We start from the raw sequence: 12,990 nt of genomic DNA on the forward strand, positions 1-12,990 counted from the left end.
GCATCAAATGTCCCTTTGTAGAAAAACAGAAATGAAGGGGTGTGGTAAGGAGGCTTGTCTTGGTGGCCAGTGACGTTTCTAGGTACTTTGCAGCACTCAGTGATGAGGAGTATGCTTCTACCTCCCCGAGGAGAACTCTCGTGGTCCCATTTATGTTTTCTCTTCTGTGTCAGGTCCAAGAAAAGTCAATGACCACACAGACATAATATTTTTTTCAGCAAAGTTTATTTCAAAATCATTGAAACAGTGTGATCATACTCCCTCACTCATAAATATTCCTATTTAAATAATCTGAGCTTATATATTTTCAGCCTTGGTGAAAGGACTTGATGTAAAGATGGTACTCTAGTCCAAATTAAACTAGTTCCATAGATATTGAAGATTGGGCTCTTTCACAGACACTGCTGCTTCTTGTCCCCCTTGAATTAAATTAAATAGACTAACCCACCAATAAATAAATAAATAAATAGTTAAGTGGTCATCAGAAGCTGGGCTCAAAGGACAGAGGGTTTCCTTGAACCTGATGTGCAGTGGTTTCTACCAGGCTGGCTTTGAGTGAGTAGGAGAGGTGAGAGAGGCCCTGTTCAGCAGAGGAGGTCTGAGGATTGGCCCTGGGAGGAGGGGCCTGTTCCTCCAGCTGTTGAGCAAGAGATCTCCTTAGCACTAATATAGGGAAGGCATCTGGGCATTGATTAGACAAGAGTGAAGTTCAGCTTGCAGCCGTGTTCAAACCCTTCTATTCCCCTCTGCTACCTCTAGGGGTTTTTCAGCACATGTGGACTCTCTGGGTATGGTTCTCTTTAGGCAGAGATGATTTCCATGGTGAAATCAGTTATGTCCTGGCCGCCTTTGGTATTTCCTAGGAAGACGGGCTGTTTTTCTGTTTGAGAGGTGCTGATGTACCAGTTGGGGTACATTGCAGACTCAAATTCCACGTTGCGCTTGATTTCCAGCTTGTTGAAGACAAATCGCTTTTCCATTTTCCTCTTTGGGTAAATTTTGGGGTCTACCTTCTGCAGAAAAACAGAAGTAAGAATTTTTGTGAGGGAAGGGACCAAGACACTCCGGTAAAAATGTTCCCTGGGTCAGCTAAAAGGAAACTGAGGTTACAGGACGGGGAGTCAGACTCCTGAGTTATCTTTGTGACCCTAACTTTCTGTGTGGTGACTAAAGGAGCCCTTATCCTTTTCTGAAACTTAGTATCAAATTCTGGGGAATTTGACATAGGTGGGAAGTCATTTAAAAAGTGAAAATTACGTTAAACCTTCTAGGATTATCTAGTTTTCAGAGACTTTTCCTTTGGCCTTGGCTAGAATGGGTTTGAACTTGGAAATGAAGGTTTTGCTGGGAAAGCAGTGGAGGAGGGTGATTATGGGAGTAGAGTGGAGTTGATGACAGGTGCCTTGAATTGCTTAATTTCCCAAAGTGTCATCTATCAAATGGAGCAATCCTAGCAATGAATAATCCTTCCAACCCTAACATTGTATAATCAGTTGGGTGTTAACAATGGCAGGAAATAATAACATCAGCAAAATGATTTAATTTTCTGTAGTGGGAGTGAAAGTTGCATGTGTGTAACAATTGCATTAAATTTATTCACATTTATGCAAATTGGTCAAATACATGTGCTTCCAGATTTTCTGTGGGGAGAAGGTGGCTGTCTTGGAAGTAAGTGATGGGTAAGGGTCTTCAGAAGAGCCAGAGAAGGGCCTGCAGCCCCTGGTACTCACCTCCAGCTGCAGGATGGGCTTCCCGTCCTTCATCCCACACGACAGGTACAGATTCTTTCCCTTGAGGCCCAGGGCCACAGGTATCTTGTTGGTCTCTTCTTCTCCTTGCACGAAGCTCATGCAGAACACCACTGGAGAAAGGAGAGGGGCCTTGTGGTCAGGGACACACAGCAGTGCGGGGTTGGCCCAGCCATTGGACCCCAAGCCCAGGACTCGTAGAGTTTAGCATCCTCTGTGGAAACCCACATTGAGCTTCCTGTGGCCTAACAGATAGAATAACTGGGCTTCTCACAGGGTCAGTTGGTTGCTTCAGGTTTTCCCTAAAGAACGTCTAGGGGTTTCTCAGAGCTTTGTCACCGTGGCAATGAAGAATTAGGGGGTCTAATTTTTAAAACTGAAGAAAAGAGGGACAGAAGGAACGAAGGAAGCCAGTGTCACTTGTCACTGGCCAGTGATGTGCCCATCTGCATGAGCAGAACAATTTGATCAATGTGAAAGGCGAGAAAAGAGGTCAAGCTGGGCTCCCGAAAGAAATCGGGCACAAATGTATTTCAGGAACATAGAGCTGCAAGTGGGAAGAACTTGGGAGAGGAGAGGCTTAGCTGGGAAAAGTGGCTCCAAAGAGAGACACTCCTTTTAATCTTCGTTAGTCACAGTCGTCTCACTTGGAGGCCCCGAGGTCATGCTCACAACCCAGTTCTAAAGAAACAGGATTGTCTTGGCCTGGCTGAGAGTGGGCAGATTACCCCCAGTGATGCCTCTCTCCAAGGTCAGCAGCCTTGGAAGAGAACAGGCTGCTGCTTTCAGCTGTTCCCTTGGGCATACTCCTGCATGCAGAGTTCAGCCACAGTGGCAAGGTGCCAGGCAGATTTCCTCAAGTAGTGGGCTGCCCAGTCTCGAAACATTTGTGAGTTACAGTAGAGAGATATGAGTTCCTGCTTGTCAGTAAAATTTCCCTAGAAGGAACCATCTGGTATTAGGCGGGAAGGATGTTAGGGGCAAGGGTGCAGGGTTGGGAATGAGGATGGGCATGTTATCTCTTCAGCATGCTAGTTTCAACGTCAACAACAGGAAAAAAGAACCCACAGGCAGTTAGGTCATGTCCATCAAATGACCCCTTTCCAATGGAAGCATTGCCATTGCACTATCATTAAATGACTTGGCTGGACAATGGTCCTGGGTATGCTTGAGCAGTCTAATTTCTCAGAGTCACATCTCTTGCTGAAAAATGAATGTGCTAAGGGAATCAATCTGGTGTCGTTGCTAGGACCAAAACAAAAAGTTTATATGTTGTATGTTTTCTCACTTATGTTGATAATTTGCCTTAATGTCCTACTTTGTTAAAAAATGTGGAGAATTAGCAAGGTGTCAGGAGGCCACGAAAGGAATCAAGACGTCCCCAGTTACCTTGTTGGTTTGTATTCTCTCCATTGAGGTGGACAGCCTGCAGCTCACACGCACTGGACAGCACCAAGGATTTATGGTGTGTGTCCTGGAGTCTGCAGTTCAGCGATTGCACGGTTGCATCACACACAAGCTCATCCTCCCAATTCTCACAGGTGACGGGTTCTGGAATGTAGAGCACATATATTGTTTAGAGAGAAAATCAGAAGGGCAGGCCTGATGATGTGAGGCAGCAGAAGTTGGTTGCTTGGAGGACATCTGACCATGCCAGCTGAAGTTCGATTATAACATTGGTGGGGAAGAAGTTGAGGTAAGAGCACTGGACCTGGCACCATAAGATGTGGATTCAAGCTTCAGCTCTATTGCTTGCTGTGGACTAGCAATAGAGCTACTTATGTAAAATGGCGATGGCAGTAACACTGGCCCAACAGGGATATGGTGAGACTTGCAAGAGATAATATAAGTGAAACCACTCAGAATGATCGAGTGATTGGCAAATGTGAGTAGTTATCAAGGTCTTACTTTAGGGATAGTTTCAATTTAACAGAAGATTAATTTGGTTTCTAGGCTTCTGTCTTCCTCTCATCACTGTGCCTTCTACTTTTAAAGGGCTTCAGGTTTGGGGGAGTTTAGTTGACTATTGAGTTATGGATGCTGAGAAGGAAGTGACTGGAGATCTGTCTGCTCTCAGCTCTCATTAAGTGGTACCTTCTTCAAAGATGAAGGAAAAGAGGCTCCTCAGGTCATCATCCTGGAAGGCCTGTGAGCAGGGACTGGGTATCTTCTTCAACTTCTCCACAGCCACAATGATCGACACGGCATGCTTGAAACTCTTGTTGTAGAGCTGGTGGGAGATTTCCACTTTGATGCCCCCATCTCCCACGGAACTGAGGTCCAGATCTTGGAAGCCGCCCTGTGAAGAGAGCAAGGGAGAGAATCTGTTAAGGTAGTTAGGCCATAGAGCTCCCATTTTGACATTAGGGAGGTGGAAGGGGCCTTAGAGGTAACTGAGCTGCTAGTGATAAAGGCTGGTCTCTCCGAAGCCCAGAGTGGTTAAGCGGCTTACCCAAGGGCACGTGGCAAGTTAGCGGCAGACCCAAAACCAGAATGTGGGCTCTCTTATGCCCATGTCAGTGCCCCTGCAAGGGTTGGGAGCTAAGCTCATGGTCTCACCTTCATCTGTTTTGGACCATCCTCCTCAAAGAACAGGTCATTCTCGTTGCCACTATATTAAAAACAGAGAGATTGCTCAGTTAATTGTCCTAGACAAGTTTATTTTTCCTTCCCTGCAAACAGTCTTCACTGTTAATAGGAAACTGCAAACATCATGTCCCTTGAAGCTGCTGAAGCTGTCAAGTTCCATGATGATATGCATGGAACAGGATAGGAGGAAGGGCAGGTACCCTGGGTGCTCCCTGTTGGATCCTGAGACCTAACATCCAGCCCAGTTAAAATCTGAGATTTCCTTTGCACTCAAGCCACACTTTGCCAAGGGGTCCCCTTTAGTGCCCACTTGGAATCTTTTCTTTCTGTTTACCATCTGCAGGAAGCCCCTGCAGAAACAACATCTGGATAGCCTGTGGGTCTCAACGCTGGATTTCCAATGGGAAATCACACTTCACCCCAGGGTAACTTGGAACCCTACTTGTCACTGGAAGAGGCAGTTAGGGGACCAGTCTCCAAGCACAGATAACACTCCACTATTCAAGGGAGACCCTGCTTACATTGCTGTTCTCAGTCTGCCCACTGACCTGCAGTAAGACATCATTTCACTTGTGAGTTCAGGTACTGCTGCCATGGCTGCTTTAGAAACCTGTGTAAAGAGAAGAAAATGAGTGACCACTTGCCAAGCCAGTCCCCACGAGGACTGCCTTCATATGTCAGTTTCCCTCAGTACATGGCAGGCATACAAAGAAACAATCTTTGAATGAATGAGTGAATGCATGAAAGAGCCTTCTTTTGGGTCCAGAGGAAAACATTTGCTAAACTAAACCCAAAGCAGGAGTGTATTTGTTAGGAAACCTGGAGCAGAGCCTTTGACACTGATGTCTCAGGTGTCAGCTGCCAGATAAGCATTGCTCATTCCCAGGATATTTCACAGGTCATAGCATAACCGTACTCCTGGCATTTTTGGAAGAGGCAGAGAGGAAGGGAGGGAGGGAGAGAAAGAGAGAGAGAGAGAGAGAAAGACAGAGAGACTCCCCTAGGACCTAGCCATAAGGAACAGTTCAACTTGTACCTGAGCAATGAAGAGTGGCTGGAGAGAACAGAATCCTGGAGTGGCCTGTTGTGCCTCGAAGAGGTACGCTGTCTACCAATTTCTCCCTCACTGTTTTATGGCCTTCAAAAGCAGAAGTGAGGAGCTGAGAAATTTCCCCTTTGGTTAACTGATTTCACAACCAAGTTAAAAAAAAAAAAGAAAAAGAGGATTGATGGGAACTTCTGGGAGAGGGCAAACTGAAATAATGGTCCAGTTCATGGAGGGGTAAGTGGCAGCAAACTATGACACAGTTGTGCCAATGTGTCATCATGCAAATATGCATTGTTTTCTGACAACCATTATGCAGATGATGTCAATTTTAAAATACGGGATTTTCCTAGGTTAGAAGAATGTTTTGATTTAGGATCTTTGGGACAAAGTGGAGGACACGTAGATGCACACACACCAACACACTCCCTCCCTCCTTGTACTTAATTAAGTTTAGGAGACTTCCCACTTGGAGATGGAATAATGGGCATAAGGAAGTAACAGTCACCCTCCCATTCTGGGTTGGGGGCACTGTTCTCTACCTCGGGAGCTCAGGGTCAATTACAGGAGCCTCTGGGAAGACATTTGACCTCCCTAGGATGGAGCAGAGAAAATATGGTTGTGCAGGGGTGCAGGCTTCTGACGGGGCTCATTCAACCCTTTCAGCCCAGGTGCTGATACCCTAGCCAATCACATATGGAATCCATATCAACGTTTGATGAACAGTGAAACAAGTCTGGATTGAGAACATATTTGAAAACATCGTGACTAAGTCAAGCTTTCATGATCACAATCCTGTTTTAAAATGCAGAGATGTTGTCTGCCTAAAAGAATTTTCTGTTATCTCTGAAAAGTGGAATATCATTTTCATAAGACTATCCAGCTGAGACTATATCCCTTGATAACTCCAGGAGTTATTAGACTTTGTTTTTTCCCCCCAGCTTTATTGAGATATAATTTATATATAACATTGTGTAAGTTTAAAGTGTACAACATGATGATTTGATATAAATATATATTGCAAAAAGATTACCACAATAAGGTTAGTTAACACATCTGTCACCTCACATAATTATATATATATAATTTTGTGGTGAGAACATTTAAGATCTACTCTCTTAGCAACTTTAAAGTATGTGATACAGTATAGTTAACGATAGTTACCACGCTGTACATTAGATTCCCAGAACTTATTCATCTTATAACTGGAAGTTTGTATCCTTTGACCAACATCTCCCCATCGTCCCTGCACCCTAGCCCTTGGCAACCACCCTTCTTTTCTCTGTTTCTATGAGTTTCACTTTTTTTTTAAGATTCCACATACAGGTGAGATCATACAGCATTTGTCTTTCTCTGTCTGACATTTCACTAGTGTAATGCCCTCGAGATCCATCCATGTTGTCACAAATGGCAGGATTTCCTTTTCTTATGGATGAATAATGTTCCTTTACATATATATCACATTTTCTTTATCCATTCATTCGTTGATGGACACTTAGGTTGTTTCCATGTCTTGGCTATTGTGAATAATGCTGCAGTGAATGAATATGGGAGAGCAGATAACTCTTCGAGACAGTGATTTCATTTCCTTTGAATATATACCTAAAAGTGGAAATCTTGGATCCTGTGGTAGTTCTATCTTTAATTTTTTGAGTAACGTCCATACTCTTTTCCACAGTGGCTGCACCAATTTACATATCACCAACAATGCACTAGGGTTCCCTTTTCTCCACATCCTCGCCAACACTTCTTATCTCTTGTCTTTTTGATAATAGCCATTCTGACAAGTGTGAGATGATATCTCTTGGTGGTTTTGATTTGTATTTCCCTCATGATTAGTGATGTTGGGTACCTTTTCATGTATCCGTTGGCCATTTGCATGTCTTCTCTGGAGAAATATCTATTCAAGTCCTTTGCCCATTTTTTAATCGAATTATTTGTTTTTGCTGTAGAGTTGTATGAGTTCCTTATATATTTTGGATACTAATCCCTTATCTGAAATATGGTTTGCAAATATTTTCTCCCACTCCAAAGGTTGCCTTTTCATTTTGTTGATGGTTTCTTTTGCTGTGCAAAAGCCATTTAGTGTGATGTAATCCCACTTGTTTATTTTTGCTTTTGTTGCTTGTGCTTTTGGTGTCATATCCAAAAACTCATTGCCAAGACCAATGTCAAGGGGATTTTCTCCTATGTTTTCTTCTAGGAGCTTTACAGTTGCAGATCTTACATTTAAGTCTTTAATCTATTTTGAGTTAATTTTGTGAGTGATATGCGATAGGGGTCCAATTTCCTTTGCTTATAAATATCCAGTTTTCCCAACACCATATATTGGAAAGACTATCTTTCCCTGTTGAGAATTCTTGGCTCCCATGTCAAATATTAGTTCACCATATATGCATAGGTTTATTTCTGGGCTCTCAATTCTGTTCCATTGGTCTGTGTGTCTGTTTTTATGGCCAGTACCATACTGTTTTGATTACTATAGTTTTTTAGTTTGGTTTGAAATCAGGAAGTGTGATGCCTCTAGCTTTGTTCTTCTTCCTTGGGATTTCTTTGGCTATTTGGGATCTTCTGTGGTTCAATACAGATTTTAGGATTGTTTTTTCTATTTCTGTGAAATATGCCATTGGAATTTTGATAGGGATTGCATTGAATCAATAGATGGCTTTAGATAGTATGGACATTTTAATAATATTAATTATTTCAATCCATGAACATGGGATATCTTTCCACTTATTTGTGTTGTTTTTAATTTCTTTCATCAGTGTCTTATGGTTTTCAGTGTACAGGTCTTTCACCTTCTTGGTTAAATTTATTCCTAAGTATTTTATTGTTTTCGATGCTCTTGTAAATGGGATTGTTTTCTTTAGTTCTCTTTCAGATATTTTTTTTTTTAGTGTATAGAAATGTACCAGACTTTGTTTAACTCAGAGACCAGCAGAGTGGTACCTCTGCCCAGGGTACTGCCCAAGGGTAACTCTCACATTTGTAGAATGAATGAATGACCAACTCATAAGTGATGCATAGAGTCTAGGAACAAGGCATTTGCTACCCCCTTTGGCACATCTATATTATAGCAGTGATTTGAAACCTTGCTCAATTATCTGGTTCCCTTAGCAGGCTGTGAACTCTTTTAGAGTTGGGTCTAGCGTAGTGCCTGGCATGCGAATTCAGACAGTAATAGTTTGCAGGAATTTGACACATAAGCTTATGCTTACTATGTGCCAGGTACTATGCTTGCTCTGCATTGTCCATGGGAGAGAGTCCCTGACTTTTACAGGCAGGAGGGAAATAGACTGTACTGTGGGGCAAGGATAGCTCAGTGGGCTTGCTCACCAAGCAGTCTTCTGATTCTTAATTTGGCTCCCAGTACCTTGATATCAGGAAGGCAAACACAAGAACTCCATCGTTATTAAGTTATATATTCCACAGAGAATCTATAAGTTGCATCTTGTTCAATGAATCAATTTCTTGTGAGTTTGGTAAGCAATAGTCAGTTCTCAACTCTGAGCCCTCATAAAATTGGGTGTCTAGTTCTTCAGAAACCCCAGGGGCCTCGTTTAGGGAGCCTGCTGGACTCCTCTGTTTTGCCTCCACAAGGTCCACTCTGCAAATGAACCATTGATCCTCGAGCCTCATTGAAGGAACTACCACCTTCCTCAGAGGCTTTATGCTGGGATCAGCAAGACCTGGTGGTCTGATAGCTCTGTGGGCTCTCCTGACAGAGAACACAAAGATGACTTCAGGCTGTTGGTGTGATTACAAGCTGAGTGAAGGAGGATGGAAGCCAGTGACAGAAAGGGCAGTATGCAAGGGACCTGAGCATCATTTCTGAGTTAATCCATTCTGTTGCTGGGACTGGAGATAGAGATCAGGAATCTTGAATCTACTTCTCCATCTTCTAGTATCCAGGGTGCATGAGCTTCCATTCTTTCTGCTCAAGGGAAATTCTGGAGCCATGGGGCAATGCCTCTTGACGTAGTAGGCTCTACAGTTCTGCCGTGTCTCATCCCAGCTCTGTAGCCTGGACCCAAAACCTGGCAGCATCCTGTCTGTCTCAGGAAGTGAAACCACTTATTGTGTCAAGCAGGCACGTTGCACAATGCATGTATCAAACCCTGTCTTTCCAAGGACACCACTCAGGCCACAGCACTTCCTTCTGGCCCCCAGTGAGCAGAAAACATCTCACTACAGAAATAGTTGCACTGGGGGAGGGTCTGGAAGAGTGACGATGATGTAGATGGCGATGCAGATGGAAGGAAATGAAACAAGCAGAAGTGCAGAGTTGGCAATGCCAGGATGTCATGGGGAGCTCCAGCTTTTGGGGAATTCTTCAGCTCTTGAGTCACTCAAGCCCTACTCAGCTGCAAGTTGCCCTCTAGCCTGGCAGGTCATTCCTCCAAGCCAGGAGATTGGCATTTATTCAGAGCAGCAAATTCCTTGGTACCATCTTATGTTTGATCTTGGGCTTCTAGCCTCTCTTATCAAGGTTGGCCTCACCAAAATGGTCTTCAATCATTTTGAACAAGAAGACAAGCAAAATAATCATGGGTTAGTTCTTGTATTATCGTCTGTAAATGTAGTAATGTCTGTTCTCTGTCATGGGCCATTCCTTCCTTGTTCACGCTCTTGCTCAGAACAGAACTAAACCAGGACTGTGCCCACCATTTTCCCCAACTCCCATCTCATCCTTGGCGTTGACTTCCTAACATTGTTCTTAAGAGTCTGTCATTTTCCTTCCATCATTTCCATGGGTCTTTCTGGTAATCTGAAAGTATAAACATTGTCCTGTGTAGCCACACCTGTCTCCATGGATGCCCCTCTCCTTTTCTTTCTGCTTCAAGGACTATTTGGGATTGGGCAGTCTGATATTTAATTTTGAGACCTCTGTTCTTCCTCTTGCAGCATTATCTCCATTGGGCCTGCCTCCCCTCTTGGACCCAGGTACTCAGAGAGGGGACAGGCAGACTCCAGGGATGCTCCATTCTGCCCCTGGTCTAGAACAAAGAGGGCTTAGATACATGAGCAGGTGGCTGTACCTGGTCAGGTATATGATCTCCAGTGGCTTCTCCCTGTCAACTGAGTTGTTAGTCCACCTCTGAGAGGCCAATGAAAACTTGTCCTTTCCTTTGATCCTGGGTGGGTGAGGTTGATGCCAGGGTCCTCCTACTCTATATCTTTTATTGCACACAATGGGTATAAGAAAGTCAGCCACAAACACAGAGCCCTGGGGAGTCTGGAAACATCTATAAAGGGCCAGATAGGAAATATTTTAGGCTTTGTGGGCCATATGGTCTCTGTTGCAACTACTCAACTCTGCCAATGTTGTGAGAAAGCAGCCATAGATAATACGTAAATGGATGGGTTTAACTGGATTTGTTCTGTAGGTTGTGGGATGCAGGCCCGTGTCTTATACCATTGTATTATACAGTTTTTCTTGGATATAAATTTAGAAACAATACTTAAATAAAAAAGCTGTCCTTTATTGAACACCTACTAAGTGCTAGGCACCTTTTTCTCATTATCTTATTTAGTCTTCACAATAAACTTGAAGGTAGATAGTATTGACCCATTTCACCTATGAGGAAACAGAGGCTGACAGAAGTAATTTATCTAAGACCACACAACTAATAAATGCTGGAACCATGACTCAATTATGGTTTAGTACAACCCAAACCAGATCCTTTTTTATCACTTTTAATTGTTACAAACATTTAATGCCCCTATCTCGTGCTGTCCACAGGGCCTATCTGCTGACCCCTTTCTCAACGATCCGAATACATTCTGAATGATAGAATTGGCTTGGCAGATTCACATATCTCGGCAACTCTGCCCCTATGCGTTTCCACGTTGTCCTTTTAGGATAATGTTCCCTTGCCTGTTTAGGACTGTTCCCTTGTCCTCCCTCCTTTTCCCACTTTGTTGGGACATATTGTAGGAATTCGCTTCTTTCTCCTTCTCTCAGGGTAGCACTGGGACTTTCCAAACCGAGTCTTTAGTTCTCTCTCTTCCCTTTTCTGAGTTTCTTCCTTATTCCTCAACACTTTTCATCTGCCTCTGGCAGCTCTGTCGCTTGATTTCCTTTGTCTTTTCCTTTTTTCCTTAAGACTTTGTTATAGCACAGTCAAAAAAAAATCCCCTTAGGTTTCTATCTCTGGAATCGTATGCTTTTTTAATGATGCTAAAAAATAATTTTCTCCTAAAATCTATGATAAAATACTTCTCTCCTAAACTGTCTCTTGTGTCTGTATTCTACCCGTTGGTTACTACATAATTGAAGGTGATTTGGCCATTTCCTTCCAGGACTTGGTTAATTTCACTTCTTCAATCACTTCCTCCTTGTTGGCTGGAACTGAGTTTTCTATCTTCTGGGAGAGGAAGTTCTCAGCAAGGCCACTCAGATTGGTTGGGTACATGTGTCAAGTGTAGGGCCCAACTCTAGGTAGTTGGTGGTCCGTAATTCCTGAGCAGTGTGGAATGAGGAAGTCTGATTCTGTAAAGCGATTATAAACATTCTGCCAAAACTTCAATACAATGGATAGATAGTTCAGAATTCACCAACCTCTGACTTGGGGTTCCTTTTTCTCCCTGACATTAGAGGGTTGGAAAATCTTCCAACATCTAATAACGACTCTATGAGGCTGCCACTCAGGACCCACTTTTCAAAATAGGTTTTCACAAGGAGTGATGTTTGATATGATAGCTCCAGAAATGATCTATCAAAGTTAACTTGATGATGTGTGCAAGTAGGAAAGTTGTATGTTAGAACTAGCAGTGATTTTAAAACTATCCTTCTTAGGCTTTTTGTTAATATACATGCTTGTTTTCAAAGTTTCAAATAATACAAAAGTATTTAAAGTAAGAAGGGGAAGCCCTCCACTCCCCCTGCCCCACTGCCTCTCTCACAAGATAAGCCATTTGAGCAGAAAGTATCCCAGTCACTGCCACCCAAGGACTCACCCCTCCATCTATTCATCACCCACCATCGGTTCTTTGAACAGGCTTTTTTGGAGCACTTCCTGAAGGCCTGGGATCTGTAGATTTCTCTCCATCCCCATACTTCATTTTAGTTCAAGCCCTTCTCCCTTCTCTCACCTAGGTCATTTAAATCATCTCCTAATTGGTTCGTTGCTGCCATGGAAACTGTGTCCATCTGTTCCCCACACATCAGCCACAGAGATGTCTCCACAAAGCAAATCTGGTGACACGAAGCCCTTGCTCAAATCCCATCATTGGCTCCCCTTCCCCTTTTGTGGATGAGTCCAGGCTCCACAAGGCATGGCAAGCAAGGCCCACCATGGAACGCTCTGTTCTCCTCTCCTACCCCACGCTTCAGCCCTCCAGAGTATTTGCAGTCCCTTGAATGCGATATTCTTTCTAGCCTCTGTGCTTTTGCACAACCTATTCTTTCTGCCAGGAACCTCCATTTCGTCTTTGTAGTTTGGCCAACTCCTAGTCCTCAAGCCTCAGCTCGTGCTTCACCTCCTCCATGACAAGCCCCTTCCCAAGCTGGGTGGTGGGTGCCTCTAACACCCTCTGCAAACCTCCATGTCTTGTCTCCTTTACTATTTGCTTGTCTCCTTTACTATTAATGTACCTGTTGCAGGG

At 43.5% G+C, this 12,990-nt stretch overlaps 1 protein-coding gene across 1 annotated transcript; it reads right to left on the reverse strand.

Annotated features, from left to right (window-relative positions):
• Positions 1–206: 206 nt before the first annotated feature.
• On the reverse strand, positions 207–5,458 carry LOC131399957 (interleukin-1 beta-like). Its single transcript, XM_058534627.1, has 7 exons — positions 5,374–5,458; positions 4,886–4,947; positions 4,308–4,359; positions 3,843–4,047; positions 3,138–3,299; positions 1,731–1,861; positions 207–1,013 (listed from the first exon to the last, which is right to left on the reverse strand). Exons 2-7 carry the CDS (start codon positions 4,930–4,932, stop codon positions 801–803), a joined length of 810 nt encoding a protein of 269 aa, XP_058390610.1. The 5' UTR covers positions 4,933–4,947; positions 5,374–5,458; the 3' UTR covers positions 207–800.
• Between the last annotated feature and the right edge of the window lie 7,532 nt (positions 5,459–12,990).

Source organism: Diceros bicornis, chromosome 40 (genome assembly GCF_020826845.1).
Source record: "Diceros bicornis minor isolate mBicDic1 chromosome 40, mDicBic1.mat.cur, whole genome shotgun sequence".
In the NCBI taxonomy this organism is placed as follows: domain Eukaryota; kingdom Metazoa; phylum Chordata; class Mammalia; order Perissodactyla; family Rhinocerotidae; genus Diceros; species Diceros bicornis.

What these genes read in the sequence shown, in the direction of transcription:
- LOC131399957 (XM_058534627.1), bottom strand. Translation starts at nt 4,932, where the DNA reads ATGGCAGCAGTACCTGAACTCACAAGTGAAATGATGTCTTACTGCAG. An exon ending in AGAGAATACAAACCAACAAG is followed by an intron (nt 1,862 to 3,137) that starts GTAACTGGGGAC and finishes TCCTTTCTCCAG; the next exon opens with TGGTGTTCTGCATGAGCTTC. An exon ending in AGCCCATCCTGCAGCTGGAG is followed by an intron (nt 1,014 to 1,730) that starts GTGAGTACCAGG and finishes GTTTTTCTGCAG; the next exon opens with AAGGTAGACCCCAAAATTTA.